The following is a 21,372-nucleotide window of genomic DNA, read 5'->3' as shown; positions in this document are numbered from 1 at the left end:
TTCTTAAATTGCCAGGGAATTGCCACATATGCATGCTTTGTTTTCCTAAGCACATTACTGTGTGTGTTCACCAGAAACATCTCAAAAAATAGTCATCACTTCTCTTGGATTGTGCTTTCTTTTTCCCTGCCTGGCTGCTGTGTTCCAGTAAGTGTAAGGAAGTGCTGTGTAAGTCCCTTAGAAATCCCCCCATATTTCTGCATATTGGAAACAGAAAATATATGGCAAATGTTACAGAAATCCTTACTGCACTCTCACACAAAGAAAATCAGCTTTTTGACAGCTGATGAGATTCAAAACACAGAAACTTCAGTAGGTCAGAATGCATGTTGGATCCTTGCATTTTTTATTGAAAACAAAAGAATTATGACTAAGAGTCTAGCTCTTTCACTGCTGAGGAGCAAAGAAAGGCTTGAAGAGAGCTATCTCCAATGAGCTATAGCTCAAAATGCCAAATGGAGAGAAAAACTGAAACTAAAATCATCTTTCATTAAATGTGGTCTGATCAACCTATGTGCTATTGGTATTGCTTCTCAGTTACATTTTCAGTTGTACTCTGTGCTTCTGAGCTACAGAATTCTTGTCCTGTCAGTGAACCCTTCTTAAGTCTGACTAGCACAACTTTCCTTGCTTGTTGATGCTTCCAAATTCAAAGTAAATCTTTGTTTTTGCACTATTTGTTTTTCAAAAATGCTGCTATTCATCTTCAGTTGTAAATATTCAGAGCTTATGGGAATACATTAGTCATCACAGTTACACTGCTGAATACATTGATTTCAGCTTCAATCTATACACCTGACTTAACTTAGGCAACTGCATTATCATAACTGCCTTAGTGTAAGCTTCAGCATAAACTTTTCCTAGATGCTGATAAATAGCTTGAATGCTGCTTTAGGGACTAAAGTCCATGTTGTCATTATTGTATCATACTGCATCATCATATATTCCTATTCACTGTGCCTGAGCCAGCTACTTAGCAGCTATCTTGGGTATTGATTACATTTGCTGTAACCTGGGTTCTCTGTCCTAAAACTGCATTATATTGCCCAAAATCAAATTTGCTGTTGTTGAGTTTTCTTCTAAGTGTTTTATAAGTGCTGTTTGAGGTATCTTAAGGTACAGGCAGTTTTGTGTATTTTTGTAGAACCTGTCTCTTAATTTCTTGAGTGGCATAAAGCCTATTAAATAAGCCAGTGCTGCCTGTCTGGGTAAAATTGTATACAATAATGATAATCAGAAACAGGTAAATTATTTTTTTTTCAGTGTGTTATTGCAAGTTAAGGTATCTACAGGTCTGCAATGCCATCTATTATGCTCCTTTGCCTATTCAGTTCTGCTCTATTTTCACAGTTTCTCATTCTCATGTACATAAAAGATGCACAGATACCTAAAGGGAAAGTTACCTGATGGTGTCTTGCTTTGCCATTAAGCTGTAGTTAAACATCTGATGACTAGGGGAACAAGAGAAGAACAAGAGACAAGTTGTCTACAAGATGGCAGGGTTGTGTTTGATTAGATTTTTACCAGGAAACCACCATTCTGACTAATGCCTATCTTTGCATAGCAGAAAATTTATGGCTTTGAACCTGCAGCTATAGAAATAGCTCTGGTTTTTGCATCCTAATGAACAATGATTAATTAAAGACCATACCTACTTCCCAGGACTATGTGTGCATTACAGTGGAGGAAGCTAATGATCACATTTGGCGATGAAAGTGCAAATGTAACAAGTACTCAACAACTTTTAATTTAATACATAGAAACATTATGAAGTAAGCACATCACAAGTAATGAAATTTGTTAAAATGCAACAGTTTTGTCTTACCAAAGATAATTCTTCTTAATGGACTCATGAACCATAAAGGGAAAGGATTACTGCATAAAATGTAATCTTTCTTTCTAGATAACTGACAAAATAATCAAGTAATTGCATGCCTGAGCATTTTACATGTTTCAGTGAACAGAATGCTTTTGTATTCATTTAGTCAAGTGTTAAATACGTTTTAAGGCCCTGAGAACAGCATTTCAGAGCTGCTTTCTGGAACACATTTTTGTGATGAAATTATTTGTCAGCTGGTGATTGCTGGGAAGTAGAACAGACATTATTTACTTCACATCATCCAATTCTACTCTGCACAGGAACAGAAAGAAAAATAATTACAAAAGTCAGGCTGTAAAGCTAGAAAATACTCGGAGCACTATGCATCCAGAATGTGTTATGGCGATCTTTAAAGAATGTTTCTTTTGTCAATTTAGTACTTTATTTCCATGTTTTTCATTGTAGTAAGCCTTTTAGCAAGGGCCTGGAGGTTAGTGATTTCTTGGCTTGGGGGAAGAAAAATTAATAAAGACAATGGGAATGTGTTGTTTGCACATGCTTTTTGCTCAAGCTGCCTTTTGATTAGTTCTTAGGGGTGATTTTTCTATTTTCAGTTTAGCCAGTTTTCTCATGATTAATCACAAATGTATACCAGTTTGCTCATCTGGCTGAGAAGACTGAATTTTAAACTCTGATTAATCTCATCACTAATTTACTTTCAATTTCTGTTACAAGGATTACTGTAATTTACCATGTATAATTTACAAATATGCTGCTTCCATAAATAAACCACATCAGGGCAGAGTCCATTAGAATTCTTGTGTCACTGAAGAGTGAAGATCAGCTCTTCTCATATGATCTTTTTACATACTTTAAAAAATGAAGAAATGTTATGCGTTAATGAGTTCTACTGTTTGGAAAACAGGACTTCTTGTTGTTATATTTTGTAGTACCTTTGCCCTCATTCAAACAGCAGATCCCACTCATAGTGGGAGTGATTTTCTTTTGCAGACCTAAAATACCCAGCTTTCAGAATTCTGCTGTTAAATGAACAGGAAACTAGTATGCTGTATGTATCAGATTGCATCCCCAGAGTCAGTTCAGTCCAGGAGTAGGCACGTGTGGTTTACAATAGAGCTTCAACTGCTTACAACACACCAAGACTCTAAAAAAAGCTGATCTCAGTAGTTCAAAAACTAGCTTGTGTTACCCATTACTTTCCTGATAAGACCTTTCATGAGTCATTAATCTTCATCTGGGTCAGATAACATCCAACGTGCTACAGTAATACCATAGATGCCTCTTGCAGCTACACAGAATGACTGGTTTGTGTTGCCAAAAAAAAAAAAAAAAAGCAAACCAACCACGTTCTGCTGTCTGAAAAACAGCTGTGTGCCAAATATTAGTCATTCATTTTTAAACCATTTCCAGTACAGGGAGTTTTTTGATACCTTTTCATTTATAATTGGGAAAATTCCTCAACTTTTTTGTTAAAGGAGACAGTGGTCTGCCATTCCACAGTGGAAATTAGGGAAGGAAAAAAAACCAAAGCAACAAAACAACCCCCCCAAAAAAAAAATTAGAGAATGTTTTCCTTCTTTGAACTAAAAGATGTGAAGCTTGCCTTATTGAACCTCTACTACTGAATAATCTTCATACAAGATGTATTGGAGTCTGAAGTATTTTCCCTCACTTTTCTGTTTTTATTAGCTATATTCCATTGATTTTGGGATATGTAGGATTGCATGTAAATGTTCATTTTTTTCTAATGAAACTGAATTCTGTAAAATGCCTCTACATTCTGTTTGAGACTAGAAAATGAGCATAAGCGAAAGAAACTCCTAATTAATTAAGGAAACCCACAATGCAGCATAGTCCAGGTCTAAAAATATCTAGGTGTGTTGTGTAAATATTAGGACTATTTAGAAAGGCTATACTGTGATTTTATTTATATATATATAGATTAGATACCATTACAAGTAGAGATAAAATGAAGTGACTTAGAAGAATCTGAAAAGAAATGCCTGGATAATTAAGTAAGTGCATTATGAATGGATGGGATTGATTTATAAAACATTACTGAGAGACCCAACCTGAAATATGAACAGTCTAGCCTTCATGTAAGTTTTCTGACTGAGGTCCTGGTATAATCAAAGCATATACTGTGACATACCAAAGTGGAACGGAACAGATTTCAAATAGCCGTGGAATACATCTATGTCACAGCATGCTGAACAGTGTCTAGGGATGCTGATTTGTCCCACATTTTGAATTTATCCTTTCTCGCTGCTGTGCAAAGGCAGAAATTCTCTTACCAAACTCTGCAAAAGAGGAGTACTTATGCATCCATAGTTTGCATTTCTGGCTACTTTACACAGGAAAGCTAACTGAAAGTGGTAACAAAGTACTTTCTGGTTTTACTGAGAATGGCATTTGATCTGAAATGTTGCATTTAGTACAGAAAACTTCCAGGAAAGAAGGAATAGTATGACATTGATGGTTTTAGAGGGCCAGGAGGAGCTTGCAAGTATTGTGTATGAAAACCAGTACATAGATTTGTATGAATTAGTACTATCCTCCATAAAAATGAGGATACTGAGTGTGTAAAATGACTGCACAGACCTGTGCCTGCAGAATCACTGTTTAAGACAGGCCACTTTGAAAACAGCTTAGTGAATTCACTTGTTTTGTATATAAAAGGATTTTCATTAAAGCCATGTACGTTGGAAGCTCTTCTGTGGTCCTCCCAGCATTTCTTTGTATAAGGAGCATTTTCTGGTGTCCTCTAACATAAATGCAAAAACATGATATGGTGCTTTAAATAGTTCATGATGCAGTTTATTTTTCTGCTTATTTCCAGAAGAGATATGTACCCTTGTAATTGCAGAAACTTTTCCTGAAGATTCAGGACTTTTCACATGCACAGCAACAAACGAACATGGTTCAGTAACAAGCAGTGCACAACTAACTGTCTGCTCAGGTATGTGATGAATGGAAAGAAGAATTTTTAATCATAGATCTTAGATAATTAATTTACCTGTGAAGTTGTCAGTCTCATTCTCTCTTAGAAAAGGGCTGTTGTAAGACAGGGGGTTTGTGGGCCTCAGAGCAGTCATATAAAGCAAACTGAATGTTTTTATTGGCTCATTTCCTAGTTTAATGTCTTTATTCTTGTAAAATACAATTTTAAAGTGCCTGCCACAAGCCTGATATATTTTTAAGCAGTAAGGTTCTGAGGCTAGATGGTAGCAGAGGCAGAATGAAAGCGGGTGCAATTACGCTGCTAAAGGTGGCATATGCCTTTTGTAAAATAAAAAACTGTGGCATGATATGTTTAGTTTTGTAACATGTTTACATACATATTTCAGTGGAATGCACTCACCTGGCTGCCATTGCAAACATGCCATGTATACATACAGCCTTCAACATTGTTAAATTATTTGTTCTTAAATGATGCTGAAACTCCAGGAAGGGGAAATGCTGGTTCAGCTGCTGTTGTCAGTACTTGCCTATCTCACTTAGTGGCTGGATTCCAGAAATAGATTTGGAGGTATCCATAAGGATCCTTATTATGCATTTTGCATGGGGCAAAGTCAGAAAATTAATAGCCAGTCATGTACCTAATTCAGCATAAATTAGCAATGGGAGGTCTAGAAAAATGAGAGCCAAAGAGATCTCATCTGTAACAAATTGAAAATGCAGCATGTATGTACCATGTACATTGTCTATAACTTACTGGAGACACATTCTTTTTGATTCCTTTTAGCCAACTCAGAAAACTCTACTCATGAATCGCTGGCAAGAGAATCCAACAGTGATGATTTCCATCATTTCCCACCACTTCCTCCAGTTGAAATTAGCTCTTTTGAGATTCCTCCTAAGAAACATACAGAGACTCATCAAGCAAGCAATACTGAGTTGAGATCTGGTGGGAAGGCTCATCAACTGCAGCTCAGTTCATCTGAGGAAAAAGCAAATGGTGTCCACCCCATTCATGGAGTAAATGGAATGATTAACAGCAAGCCAAATGGTGATAAATCCATCCCACCTCCAGCTGTCTTGCTTTCACCCACAAAGGAGCCACCACCTGTGCTTGCCAAACCAAAGCTGTGAGTATTTTTTTTATTGTTTTCTTGTTGATTTTTTTGTTTTTTATAAACTTGATATTTGTTGAAAGCAAATTTTTCCCTGGAGCCAATTCAGTGTTAGACAATGGACAATGACCATGTCTGTCCCTTGGACAATCTTCTTATTTCTGTGATTTATGTCCTAAAGAGATGAATGCAAGAGAGAACTGTGTTCTTTCTCATACTGCCATGGCAGGGGGGTTGGAACTAGATGTTCTTAAGGCTCTTTCCAACCCTAACTTCTATGATTCTATCAAAGGAAAGTGCATTATGTATAACACATTCTGTAGAAAGATTTAAGATAAAGTCACCAAAAAGAAGTGATAAGGCTGTTGCTCTGCAGTCTTTATTCCTAGTCGCTGTACCTGAATGTCAGAGTGGCCTGAGATTCTTGCATGCTATTCCCATTTCAGTACTGGTTAGTGATCTTTATTCTGAATGGTTTTGGTTTTGTGTAGTTGGTGGATATCCTTTCCAACCCTAGCTCTTCTACAATTCTATGATATGCGGGTGTGTAAATTTTGTATTATTTCTTACATTATGTTTTTCTGTAACATGTAACTGATTCTACTGTCAGCCAGATCACAATGGCTGTTTTATAACTATAATCTGAAAATGAAAAACTTAAGGAGAGGAGAGAAATATGTGGAAAAAACAGTAATATTTTACCTTACATTAGTGATAATACCTTGCTCATGCAAGAGTGATCTTATACTGTTAACTTATAGCTTCATTTGAGCATTGCACAGACTTCTGGTTTCCATCTCCCTCAAGAATTTTTTGAGTGTGACAAAGGAACAAAAATGCTATTTTCTTTTATTTGCACCAATAATTAGAAGGGCTTATTAATCATAAAAAATGTGTTTAAAAAGAAGTATGAAGTATGGTCTTCAAGCTTAGCAAGATTGTTTGCTTAATAAGAGGATAACTTGCAAAATATAAGAATACTGTTCTTGTACCAATCATGCTGATTTTAAATGCACAAAACCACATGCTTGAGGCAGTAAGCCAACAGGGTTCCCTTTCTGCACTTACCACTTTTTTCTTTCTGTTGCTCTTTGTCATTCTAAGAAATCTCTGTCAACTATAGATGAGAAAGAGTGGGAGAAGTAGAAAGACTGAGTGGTGGAATTAAAATATATATGATGGTGATTGCATGTATGGGAGGGAGGATGCTGAGGATGGTGTGTGATGTGAAGTGAGCCAGGTGGTCCTGTACCCAGCACATCTGCTGCTAGACTCATTTGTGAAGAGAGGAAATAGAATCTCCAGCAGAGCAGCATTTTGCTGCAAATTTCACCTCAAAGCTTGATTTTCCAGAAGTGAAGCTGCCCTAAATGAAGGAAAGAAGGCTGTGTAATAGACTTCCCATTGTAAAATGTTCACTGCTACTTGTGCAAATTTTGTTTTGTTCTTAAACATAGAGACATCATATAAATAGAGTTCATCATATAGAGTTGAGCATTGTACATAATGATGTGAAGGGGATGCTATTACTAGAACGCTTTCAGTTGCTTGTGTCCAAAGGGATGACCTTGGAATCCCTAGGGCAATTGCACTCAAGTCCTATGTTTTGCCATTAACAACATCTGATGTGCAAGAGCCTGATCTTCATTGCAGTTGCAATACATATTTTGCTTGGCCAAAGCCAGTGTGAGTCTGTCCTGCTATCAAAAATGGAAATCTCGCCTTCTGTTCCACCAAGTATTTTGCTCCCAAGCATACTGGTAGCCTAAGAAAGGGAAAGTGTGCTAACAGGAGGAGGAAAAGGAATGTATGGCTGCAGAGACTTGAAATGAGCTTTCAGTGTTTGGGAAACTGCATCCCAAGTCAAAGCTAATAAAATAGTTGCATTAAAATTAGCTAAGTAGTAAAGTAGCTATCTCAGCCATGAGAGTGGTCCCTCTTAAAGAGAGCTCATCTGTGGAGTTCTGTCTGTCCACAGAGTATTAGAATTTGATGATAGAAGCAGCATATATTGGCAATAACATAACAGCAAACATGTTTATTGTAATTTTTTAAAAATTATTTAGACATTTAAAGTAATGTTGGCTGTGCAGAAAGTCTGAAGCTTTAGAATCTTAGTAGTGAGCATTATTTTTGATGAAACCTGATTCTGGTTTTAAATTTCCTGAAGAACCTCTATTCAAACCTATCTTAACTCATAAATTACCTGACAGCTTTATCTGTGAACTCTGTAAAAATAGTTTATTCAGCGAACATTGAAAGTAACTGCAAAAATTTGGGAATGATGGACTGTTTTTAGTTTAGTGTTGTTTATTATTATTGCTGCTGTTATTATTACGTTTTTATTGTTCTTGTTATTTTAACTAAAAGGAGAGGCTGAGTACCTTCTTGAAGTACAAAATACATTTGCAGTTTGGCAATACAGCTGTAACCAACAGCTATAAAATAATGATTTACCACAATTCAGTCCTATGCAAGAGCTGGCATGCTACAGGGAGTTACTGTAGTTATTTTCTGGATTGTAGTCCTACAAAATGCTGTTTGTGGTTACAGATGCTCAATCTTTAAGTAATGATGTTAGTTGTTGACTTAGTCTGGTGCCAGGAATAGTTAAAACAGATTTTAATGTGATAATATACAGACATTTCTGGGAAAAATGTATAGAGAATTAACTGGGAAAGCAGTGAATAACAGATACTTTTTAACATGAAATTTAGAGAGCAATAATGATAAACATGGTTAAAAGGCACAATATTTTATCATGCATTGCTTGCAAGATGAGTTTATGTAGACAAGAGAGGAATAACTGCTGAACTGAAACCAAAAGCCCTCAGATTTCTGTAATTCAGATCCCTGCTGCTGGCACCTATTTGAGGAGATTGAGCTATTAGTGTGCATTGGACTTTTCCAGGCAATAGCAGTATAAGGCACAGATGAGCTTTCAGAACTGTCCCTATAAATGTGTAGCATCTTTAGATACTTACCACTTTTTTGCCTAATTTTGAGAGATGAAATATTAATTTCAGTATGTAGTCCATGTGTGAAACTGCTGCCTTAAACCCGTCTTAATCCTGAGTCTGAATGTCTGCAAAAAGGCAGGATGCTGTTCAGTAGAACTGTATACAATGTGCCCATGGTTTATCATTTATGAACAACAAAAGATATATAAAAATAGAGGATTTTATGAGGAAAATTTACTCAGATATTAGATTGGTATTTGCAGGTAGGAGAGAAGAAATTACACAGATAATAGGATGTTGTAGAGACAGCTTCCTGTTAAAAAAGTGTGCAAGCAGAACCACTGAGAGGACTAGAATAAAAAATATCAGTCTCTTTTCTTCAAATTGTAATGATGCTAAATCCTAAATCTTCCTACAAATCTTTAAGCTGCTCTATCTTCATATTCTTATGACTGAAAGAGCACTTTTGAAAGCATGGTTCTTTCCTAGAGAACTGCAGACAATTTAGTCTCCATTTTTCTTGTGAGAAAGAAGACCCGAGTTTTCTGAGAAAGCTAGATTGCCTGTATGTTAAAATTTTAAGTATAAATATATAATACTGTGTGAAAATGCTCTAATTGAGTTGTATCGAGTTATATCTACTCTAATGAAGCTGCATGAACTTGTAGAGATGTAAAACTATCCCAGTTCCACCTCAAAATCCTATAGTTACTGATCGGATGGATCTGATGTTGCACAATAATGATCCATTTGCTCCTATTATCCTGAGTTCAGTTTTATGGGACATTTATAATTCTGGAGACTTTCATTTAGACACAGTCTAATGAAAATGTGTCAAAAATTTCATATTCCTCAAAATAGTCACAGATAACATGAATATTGAAATGATGTACTGGTCAGTCTGCTGTTAAGGGTAGCCTGCTCAGGCAGTAAAATGTCACTTTTTTCCCCAATTCCTAAGGGGACTTTAGTGAAAACCAAAGAAGAGATAGTAACTTGGAATTGTAAATAAAAATAATGAATGGGGGTTCTGTAAGTGTTCTGCTTTCAGTGACTTCAATTGCCTTTCAGACCAAGGAATATCATGACCCAAAACCAGTAGCAGTTATTGCTGAGAAATTTCCTTTTTACCAATCTCTTTGTTAACATAGTGTTAAAGGGTAATCATAAATGACCTTCAAGCCTTTTAAAGTCTGCAACAATGGGGGGAGTCTGAATCTCTTTGTAACAATTGATACCAACAACAAGAAAGGTTAAAGGTATGTGGAAAATGTATTTTCTAGGGCTTTTTAATCTTCTTTTGGCACTGACGTTTTCTAACCTTTATTAGGTGGAGACAACTAATGGTACATCCTGCTTATATAAAAGCTAATCAGTATTTTAACAGGAAAAGTCAAACATCCTTGAATCAGTTATAAAATATGTGAAGTGTGTGCCATCAGCACAATATTCACATAGGACTTTGGTGTGTTTTCATTTTTTTTTTACGCTGAAAATATGACACATTATAGGATTGAGATGAAATATTGTAACTTTTAAAACATTTCTGTTGTTTTTAATTTCTTTCCTTGTCACGGAAATAACTGATGAGTTTAATACTTAGAAATGATCAAGCAAAGCAAATCCAAGTGTTTGGTTCTTCTACCATGCAGCATTTTCTGAGAAGTTCTCAGTGTGGTTTGTGGATACAGAGTTGCTGTAGAAATGTTCAAGGTTTCTCTTAGTATCATAGGATAGAGTTCTCAGACTGATTTAAATGCTTGCCTGTGTGCTAATCCTTGCAGACTAATCATCATATGTACTTACTCCATATTTACATGGCTTTGGAGATAGCATGTAACCCCATTTGCCTTGGTATTGTTTCATCCCTGACCTCATAATGATCTAGTCTACGCAGAATTTTGAAAATGTAAAAATACAATCTTTTGCTGGCTAGAAGGAGAAAGGGAGATGAGAAGTGATATAGGGTTTTTTTGCCCTACTTTTCTTTTGCTCTGTCTCTGTGCAGAAAAATCCATTTCCCAGGACTTCCCACTGGCTATAGCAGGTAGACGCTGAAGCTTCAAAATGAAGACAGATGTATTCATCATTTGTGTTTGGTTTCTCTCTCTAAACCGATTTCTGGTTGACATAATCTAGTTATAAAATTTTGTAGTTCCTAACAGCTGTCACTTGTGAGCTAAATACTAAGAAAAAGCTGCATATTTAGTTATTGATCATAAAAAGGTCCAAAAATCATGCTCACTTTTTTACCAAGGGGGAGAAGGGGAAGGCTTTTGATACTTCATATGATACCTGCAACACAAAACAATAATATGCTTATGCAAACAAGTATATTTTTTGGTGACTGAAGAGTAACTGAGGTCAAATGGGTCAGATCTACAAATTATTTGTTTCTCTGTCACCATGAAAACACTAAACTCATAGGCATATTTCAGACGTCACAGGTCCCAGAATATGTAAAACATCTGGCAGACACAATGACATGTCAGAAAATAGTTTTACATAAATTTCTTTGGGGTTTCCACTAGCTGTAAGGATTCAGCAAAAATTTGAAGATTGTCTATACGATTACAACCTATGAAATAATGTGAAATGTAATAAAGAAAATGACAAAAATCTGATGAGAAAAACATGTTTGCAAATTAAAGTATAATCAAAATAACCTTTGATTTGTGGACTCTATTCCCCAGTCCCCTATGGGGCTGAGTGTCTGTATTTTTGCCTGGTTTATACAGATGATAAATATCAATCCACTGTAAGTATTCTGATTTGACATCCAGAGAATGATGGCAGCAGCTGAAAAATGTATTCAGGAAAATTGGTAGAATGCCATTAAAATCTGTTTTATATTTTCAGTAACATCTGTCTTCTGCCCTATTAGAGACTTCTACAAATCAATTTCCAGAAATTAATTGACAGATATAACCTATGCTTAAAACCCAGACATATCTAAAACTGGGTGAAGAAGCTTACAAAGTTAAAATTGCTTTGTGAAGTTTGTAACAATTTAAATATTGGTATTTATTATCTTAATACTGAAAAGTTACAAATACTTAGTATTCTTTCTCTGTCATTCATTTCATTAAAGTCAATTCAGTACAAGGGATAGTAGTTTATTCAAATCCTGTTGCAATTGTTGATATATTTCTGCAGTGAAAAATGGAAATGGGAGAGGAGTAATAACAATTCAGAGGAGAAATTTCTCTTGCTTAGATTACTGCATGAAAAATCTTTGGCTTAAGAATTTAGAAAATGCAATTAATGGAAAGAGTTTCTTTGCATTTCTTTTTTTAAAGTACTTTTGTTAAAATAACTTTAATAGGAAAAAAAGAGTAGAGGTTGAAGTTACTTTTCATTCACTCTGTTTCCCACAGTTGCTTCACTCATGCGCTTTCTCGCTCACACTTGTATCTTGCCTTCTCTTTCTCTCTCACACTTGTGTCTTGCCTTCTCTTTCTCTCTCCCCCCTTCTTTCATTCTGATGAAAATCCTTCACAGTTCTGACAGATGACCCACTCTTAGTGTAAGGTTCATCAATTCAGGATAAGAATTGTTTTGCATTAATAGCACTGTCATGTTTTCTTGAGGCCTGAAAGGCTTCTTAGTGGAGACAGAGGAAAATCTCACAGCATGTTTTCCCTTTCAAATACAATAATGTTAGAGTTAATGTAGAAATTCCTTGTCTGTGAGTTCTGGTTTATAATGCAACTGTTGCTTTCAGCTACCTGCTTGGAGAAAATAAATATTTGGATCATGACAGATGTATAAAATACAGATTAAAGTACTTAAGTTCCCAGTGGGTAAAACCTTGAAGGGGCAGGGTAGAAGTCTGAATTTTTAATTTAAAAATTCTTACCAAAGAGGTTTCTTTAAAGGAACTATGGAAAATATTTCTAATGAACTTACAAATTCTTCCTTGTAGTATTAAATGGTTATACTGGTCTGCTTCAATGGTATTGACATAACAAGGCCATTCCTGAAATGACTGTGTTATCAACATAGTTACAGTTTGAATAATTAAGTCATTTTCTTGCTGATTTGAGTGGGAATTGTTGTATGTTTCTCTATCAATCCCAACTATAGTGTTCTCCCATAATCATGTTCTTTTTTGATGTTCTGATGTTCACTTTGTACAATTTCTCATAACTTCTCCGTATCTTCCTATTACATTTTTAATATATGCCTGTGAAAAAGTTAATGTGTTGGCCTAAAATAAATATATCTGTACTTTCAGCTTTGGAATTACTTATATTCTGTGGCAATTCCGTAATAGTAATAAAAAAATCCATCATATGGCAGCTATAAACTCTGCTGCCTTCTTGGAACTGCCATATAGTAATTAAGACTTTGGTAAAAGCAGATCTTGCTCTACACGCATATCTGGATATGATCTCAATGTATGAACACAAAAGTATACCAGCAGTTCCCATTTCACTGAATACCATGTGAGACATTCTCTTGTTGGTAAACTGCCTATTTCACCCAAGGACCTGCCATACAAATGGCAAGCCGATGATAACTTGTGAATGTAGCAGATTTAAGTTTAGCATGCCAAATCTTGGTTCTAGTTTTAAATATATGTAAATAGAAGTATAAAAATATTAGAAATGTATCTGAACATGTAAATGGTCTGTGGGATAATATTAAAGATTTTTCACTGATTGCAGAAGGGTACTTTTTCATTATGTAGTTTTTTCCTTATTACTCTGGCACTAAAGACTGGCCTGGAATCTGGAAGAAGATACCCTTCTGTATTCTCATACGTGTGCAATGTGTATGCCAAACATTAAAAGATGGTAAAATCTTATGGTAATTTAGCTGAGTTTATCTCGTGAACTTTCATAAAGCACTTTGCTAGTGAATGCAATGTGCAAGTCCTTTGGTATTTTCCCACCTTTCCTATCTGTACCTGTTTCCTTTATATATTTCCACCTCTAGCTGATATCTTGAGGATTTATTTTTTATATATTTATGTCGGCAACTGCAGTCCAATGTTATTATATTTCTAATCTGGAAGACAATAATGGAAGTAAACAAACTTCACTGAGCTTAAAGCCTTTAGAATCCTAATGAGAGCCTGCACTCAGAGTATTTGAATGACCCCTCTTTCTAGTTCAGCTTCTGTAACATGAACTGGTAAGCATATCTTGCCTTTCTGTAGAATCTTCTCAAGTGTTCAAGAATAGCAATAGGTATGCAAATGGTAATCTGGTTGAAGAAACCAACTTTGTGGCTCAGTAGCAGTTTATTTCTCCCTGGTAGCTGAATAAATTAGAGCATCAAGGGCACATGCAGTTCCAAAAGGCAAAGCAGAATGGCATGGATTGCTGCTGTTGTAGTTTAGAGAAACTTTCATGAATGTCAGGTAGCACACTGACTTTGAGAAAAATTACTTATTAATGAAATTCTTACAGAGAGAAAGCTCAATGAGCCTCAAGCAACAGCTGCTTCATTGCAGTAGTTGGTCTCTGGTTTTCCCTGAAGGATGGAGAAAGTTTTATTTTCCACCTTTCTGAATTCCATAGTAACATTTTCTGCTGTGGGCCCTTAAAGGAAAATGCTTTTCAGTTTATTAAATATTCAAAACCTACAACTCTGAAGTGGCAAACATTACTGGAAAAGTCTGTTTTTATTTTCTGACAACTGATTGTAATTAATATGCATGTTTGGAGCATTGTTAAAATTCAGTAAATTTTCATAATTACTTACAGAATAAAATTGTCAGTGTAGATTACACAGAAGTGAGAAATCCTCTTAAGTGCTTCATTTTATCTTTTATTATTATTAATTTCCATGGTATTTTAAATACTTAGGGAAATAGTTGTCATATTGGCTAAGATGTTATTGGCTTGCTAAAATTGGTTAGAATTTTAAGTTGGATACACTTCAACTTCTGTTTACTTTTATAATGCTCACTGGGAATTAAACTCTTCCTCCCTGAAGTAATATCGGATAAACAGTGTTTTCTGTTAGTAACAGAAATTCACAACTACCCTTTTGGCCCCATTACTATTCATGTTTACTTAACCCTCCATGCAGTCTAAAATGGATTTCAGTGACATTTGCAGACTTTGTTATCTAGTATATCCTTGTCTGAGTGAAACTGCCAAGTTAGCCCCTAAAGTCCAAACTGTGTGCCTTCAGCTTCCATTAAAACACATAAACATAGTGCTGGTTATCAGCAAACACCACAGAAATGTGCATAAAATGCTCCATGTGCATAAACATCCTAGCCACATCCACAGCCATAGAGATCATGTAATAAGTCTCATCTTGGCTTTATCAAAACCACAGCAGATTTTGATGATTTGCCACAGCAGGGAACTGGATGTTCTGTAAAAAACACCTGCCTCAAACCAAAATGTTGAGAGTGTAGGGGGTGATGTCACAAATGTCCAGAATTGTAAATGTCCAGCCTGACTGTTGCTGTAGTATCCGTAAATATATATTCTCTTGTTTTCCTAGGACATGTATTTGTGTAGATGAGAGACCAGGAACTGCTAACTTTAGTTAAGACAGCAGAGATGTTTAACCCACTGAGATAAGACTAGGGAGTTCTAATGCTGCTCTGTGAACTTTTTCTCTGACCAGTTCACTTTTCTTATATAAATTCTTGTCCCTGTTGGTAGAAAGGCAAAAGACACAAGAGAACTTCACTTTTTCCATCATTAAATCACAGTATTTCGTAATTGACTGTAGTTGCAGTAATGTGTTTTATTGGAGAAAGCTACCAACATGAACGTTTGACTTTCATATTGTCCAAAGATAATTCATAATTTCATTACAACATGAAGTGCTAAATACTATTCTCACAATATTCCCAGGTTGAGGAAAATGGGAGGGGAAAATCCTGCTGTCCTTCTAAGTGCAGAAACAGTTAAAACAGCTTACTAGAGATACTGCTGAATTAGCAGTAGCTAAGTAAGGTATTCCACAGTATTTTCATGGCTAAGGTAAATATTTAAATTCTAATGATTCTGTGTTTCATTAAGTAAAGCAATTGATAGTCCAGCTTATTCTTGCACTCAGAATACTGCACGGCTAGCTATCATGGTTTCTATAAATAAGTATGTTACTTGTTCAAGTTTCCGTGTTGTTTACCATCACATTTGTTGCAGGCAGTGTCTGGCAGGGGATTCCATTTTTTGTCAGCTCTCTTACAGTGGGGGTATTAACATCTCTTTTAAAGCTCTCTGCTATCACCTGTAGAGAGAAGACAGTTGTTAGGTAATGTAGGACTACTATAGGAGAGTCATGTTTTATTCTCAATAGAGTGCAATTTCTGACAAGTTACCAGCATACAAATGGTTCTATAGCAGGATGATTTCATGGTTAAAACTCAGCTGTGAGTTGAACAGTTTAACCTGGGTCAGGAAATGAAGTTACCCAACACAGAGTAATATTCTGTGCTGATTGGTAAAGAGATATGTTAAATATGCCTGTCAATTCTCTTTTAGTATTAAAAAGAAGATACTGAAGGAGGTTCTAAATTGCCTTACCATGTATTGTTCTACTGCCAGAATGAAAAGTAACTTCGTGCTAGCAAGTTACTGACACAAAACATGTGAAAGAAAGCACTAAATCATCTTAATTTAGGGTATGTGGCTTCTTTTCATAAATTTGTCAAACTGGAACTCAGAAGGTTTGAAAATTTGGATTTAGACATGCTTTTGAAAATGAACATGAGAACTTAAAATACTGACAGATAAGTCTTTGCTTGATTACTGCCTGTACAATCTGCAAGAAATGTTATGGGAAATAAAGAATAGTTCATCAAAAGTAGCAAAAGAATGAGGAAAGGGGCTTGGTTTGGTTTGGTTTTTAAAGCAAGCATAAAATATATGAGTGGATGAGCTACCCAGGCTTTGATGTAACTGGCTTTTTATATGAGGTTTGTTCTGCCAGTTCTGAGCAGGAGAGAGCAGGCATGTCAAATCCTTTTCCAAACAAACCTCTCTGATTTCTGCCAGGAACCAGCCTTACTAAAGTAAGGCAAAGTTAACCCTTATTTAAGAAAAAAAATAGCCTTGTATAATTTGAAAGAAGGAAATATTGAAGTTTACTGGAATGATGCTTCTAACAATAGACATGGATTTAGGCTATTAAATAAATTATGCCATTTTTTCAACAATTCAGAACAATTCAGAACAAGCTTTCAAGTCACCAGAACAAATGGTAATTTCACAAAATATTTAACTTTTCTGAAAAAAATATTGAAAAAGTCAGAAATTAAAGAATTTTTGTAGTTGACCTCCTATTCCCCAAATTTACTGGTAAAATATGAGGTAGATGAATGTGTTTATATTCTTTTACTACTACCATGCAATTAATATTGGTATAAGTAATGGCATAAGCAGTAAAACTTAGAAAATACTTTCCTCTCTGTAACAGATATTGATATAGTATGTTATAGCCTTTCTTTATGGCCAACAAAATCCAGAACAAAAGAACAGCTTTGCAAAATGAAATCTGATCCTTCTAAAAAGATATGCACTTTGTAAGAACCCCAACTGAAGCCACATCTAAAATCCAGTTTATACTTAAACAGTGAAACATCAAGCTCTGGACCGCCAAGCCTGATCAGGTGATCTTTGGAGGGAAACATTTAGGATCCATGCTCTGGATAATGGAAATTCTGCAAAGCTTTACAGGCAGACATTAAAATGTAATAACAGATAAGTACTAGTATGATTTTTAGTGTCATAAAATCATCGACTGGGGATTTGGACAACATAAATGTAACTTATTAAAGAAAATATTAAGAATAGGAAATAGCTGTTTATATTCAACTTGTTGTGTACCACTTGTATGTTTATGTACGCATGGAATGTTTCAGGAAAACACTGGGAAACTGCATCAACTTTTTGCCAATGAAAAATGCAATACAGCGTTATTTAAGGTCAGAATAGCATTTTTAAGAGTCCAGATTTCAGACAGTAACTTCATCAGCCTTGTATGTAGGCTGTTGGTTGTTGACCTTACTGAAAATATTTAGCAAATTATTTGAGTTCTCTGTATCCATTTTCTTTTGTAGGTATGGGAATTCATATGCTTCTAAACATTGTAACAGGTTCTAATTATTGTCTTTATACCACCTAGTATCCTCCATAAATCAGAATCTATTTCTAGATATAGTAAAAGGATTTGTCATAAGTGGTCAGAAAACAGTTGATTTAGAACCCAACTATTTTACTTCTTCAGTTTGTGGTTAGAAGAAGAGTTATTCACTTGAACTTCAGAAAAAAATGAACAAGAGAGAAATATTCTCTCTAAAAAGAAGTGTTACAAACATAGAATATTGAGTATTCTGCCACTGATATAAATGTAAAAACAGTTCTGAGAAGATAAAGGTATTTTTTTAAGTTTTGTTTTAGTAATCAGTGTCAAACTTCACAAATATCTAAAACATGAACTTTCAGATCCCCATTTTCATTTGCAATTACTTGACTCTGGCACATATCCACTTAATACCCTGTGCGTGTAGCTTCTTGGAAACAAATTTTAAAGCACAGTAATACTGTAGCTTATTTTAGCCAGACATTGAAATGGATTTTGTTCTTATTTGATATTCCCAAATCCTTTTCTTTTTTTGGTTGGAAAAGGATAGACCCTTATAAGACCCTTTGAAATAAGCTATATATGTTAAAATGAAAGTAAGGAGAAGGGATTTTCAGATACCAGTCATTTAATCTCTTCTGAATATTTGCAGAGCATAGGAATTATCAATAAGTTCCTGAAAGATACTTTGGGTTTGTGCCAGTTGGAGTAGAACCCAGCTAACATTCCTTACCAGTCCTCAGAACCATGATATTACACATATCTTCTAGAATGTGGAAATAATAGGGTTTTCAAATCCTTTATTTTATGAACAAAAACAATCTAAAATATAAACTGGTTACATCTATGGTTATGATAGTGGGTAAGAGTATATGCATATGTGTGTGTAGATTCCTGTGATAATCATTTTAAAAGTTTCCTTCACTTAAATATATTTTCTGATACTCATGAGGAAACCTCAGTCTTACCAGTGTAGAGATAATGTATGATAGTCATTGCAAGAGGTATGTGATGTGCTGAATGTGAGTTCACTTTTGGTTTTGTGATATTTACCTGGAAAATACTTCTGCCGTCATTTTGGTTTGTTACATTTGGGTTTGTTGCTGTTGCTCTTGTTTTCCTCTTATTTGACAGTTGTGATGAACATACCTCCATGAAGCTGGTCACAGGTTTATTGATGGAATAAATGATACAGCATACTGCTGCTTCAAGAGTATTAGGATGTTGTGCCCCTCTAATTCTCCACAGCTTCACAATTATTAACAATTAACACAATTAGCACTTGACCTTTCTCTCTTGGCTTCTGTTGCTAAGAACTGTGTACAACTGTACAAAATCACTGTCTCCCAGCAGCAGATCTGGGGATTCCACTATCCACTGGAGTAGGCACACTGTTGTTTTGGCTGTACAGTTGATGGATGAGGAGACCTACTAAGCTAAAGCCCAGCCAGACTTGTTCCATAAAACTATCAAGAATCACTATTTTTTTTTTTTGCTCTAGTACAGGAAAATACTGGTTCCAGACTGAGAGACAGTTGCACGGGTTGGTTCCAGCCTGTATGTAGGAGGAAACTTGAGCATCATTCAGAAGCCTGACACTTCTTTTGACACTTCACATGAGGTTTTCACAGCTCACTTCATTTGCTCAATTAAGCTTGTCATCTGTTTATCTTCAGTATGTCTTGAGTGTGAGTCTCACTGATGAGGCTGGTTTCACAAGGTCACTCAGAGGTCAGTCTTCACACAGCCTGTGAGAAGTCAGTTCGTAGTCATCTAATCTAAGCTGGGTGATAATTATTTTTTATAACATTATTTATGACAAAATAAGGCTGCCAAAGCAGCACAGAAAACGTTAAACTGTGAAAGTGCAATTTCTGCAGTGAGCCTACATTATGGTGAGGGTTTTTGGCAGTGTGTAGTTGAAAGGTCATATTTACTTGAGAATATTCTTAAACAATATTCTCAGAAAAAAAACTCTGTAGCTCTAGATGCAAACTACATTTGATACACTCTTGTTTTACGGAACTGCCAAAAGATGTTTCAGGTAAAGTAAAGCTGTTCCTTTAAAACTGGTTTGTTCAGCTCAGTCAGTTTCAGACAGCCTGCCAAAGCAAGTCAGGTTGCTCCAAATCACTGTAAACATGCTCAGGGAAGGAGAGAAGACAGTAGTTGTTTCTTGACCAATCAATTACATGCTGTCAGCTACTATTTTTAGTGGGCGGCTGTAATAACCTGATGACCCACAAATGCTCCATGGAAAGCTTAGAAAAGTATTCTGTTTCAGGAATGTTTTTATTGTACACTGTGCGGCTTTGTTCTTTCATAGTATTTTTAATGCTAAGAATAATTCCAGAGCAAGAAATGTTGATTGTAGCAAGTGAACGAGGTGCTTTTTAACTGTAGCAAACCTATTTTTCTTAGAGTTGGGACCCTGAGAGGTTTCTGGCCTTCTGTTGCTTACATTGCTTTTTTTCATAGGCTTTTTGGATTCTCAGTAGTAGATAATATTAGTGATGTACACTCCAGGAGACCTCTTCTGCTCTAGCCTACTTTCAACATGCCAGTACTGAAAGATGTGAGAGGATTAGTTTAGGCTGTGGTTTCATGCATGCACTTTCAACAAGCATAAGTCAAAGTTGCTGTCGTCCTGTTCTGGCCTCCCCTCAGCCAGCCTAGCCCCATGGGCTGCTTCCCTTGGAGCAGAGAAAGACCTAGCCCAGGATGCTGTGCTAGGTGAAAAGTAGGAAATGCAGCAGGTACTTGCATAAATGCTTGTGCTGGCACTTTTTGGAGGGCAAGTCAAAAAGGATTCTTAACAGCAGTAATGCCAACTCTAAAGCATTTGTAGGTGAATCTGTGGCTTCAGAAGCCCTGCTCTTTCACTGATAGTGCCCTCCTGCTCAGTAACTCTATTGGGAAAAGTGTTTTAGTTGCTTTTGGTTTTTGTTTGTTTCACAACAGTGCAATATAAAGGGGTTTTTGCTTAGTAGAAAGGACGTTTGGCCCAGGTTCTACATCCATGAGTTCATGTGCTCCTTCTGTTGCTCTTTAGAGTCCCTTGAGGTCTAGTAACTGAAAAGATAAAGCTGTTACAATTAATATCCTAGAAAATCAGACTCCAGAGACATACCTGCAATTGATTCATACTCTGTTATTGAGTTTCATCCCATGCTTCAGCAAAAACATGAGGGAATATCTGCTCAGGAGATATCTGCAAGGAGAGTTGTAGAAACTTCCACAGAGACTGAGTAGCGTAATAGCACTGTTCATTTCCACTGTTGTCCTGTGCTGTTCCTTTTTCTGTCCATCCTCTGTCCTGTCCCTATCCCTTCAGTTCTTGTCTCTTCAAACATAGTAGCCTCTCCCCAAATTCCTTAAATATTTCCACCGTTTACTTAAAGCTAGACAACCCCCCTAACTATGAAAATTAGTAAATACT

General features: G+C 35.9%; 1 protein-coding gene across 5 annotated transcripts in view; it reads left to right on the top strand.

The window, feature by feature from the left end:
* PALLD (palladin, cytoskeletal associated protein) overlaps nucleotides 1-21,372 on the top strand; it is a 191,154-nt gene that overhangs the window by 77,656 nt on the left and 92,126 nt on the right. For 4 of the 5 annotated variants that reach the window (XM_005145509.4, XM_031045800.2, XM_031045801.2 and 1 more), the window contains 2 exons: nucleotides 4,680-4,799; nucleotides 5,586-5,928. In XM_005145509.4, the coding sequence (XP_005145566.2) occupies nucleotides 4,680-4,799; nucleotides 5,586-5,928 (463 nt within the window). Of the gene's footprint in view, nucleotides 1-4,679; nucleotides 4,804-5,585; nucleotides 5,929-21,372 lie in introns of all 5 variants that reach the window. The other variant, XM_031045797.2, reaches the window with a different exon arrangement.

This window comes from Melopsittacus undulatus, chromosome 7 (genome assembly GCF_012275295.1).
Source record: "Melopsittacus undulatus isolate bMelUnd1 chromosome 7, bMelUnd1.mat.Z, whole genome shotgun sequence".
NCBI classification, from domain to species: domain Eukaryota; kingdom Metazoa; phylum Chordata; class Aves; order Psittaciformes; family Psittaculidae; genus Melopsittacus; species Melopsittacus undulatus.
This window is presented reverse-complemented; position numbering and strand designations above follow the sequence as displayed.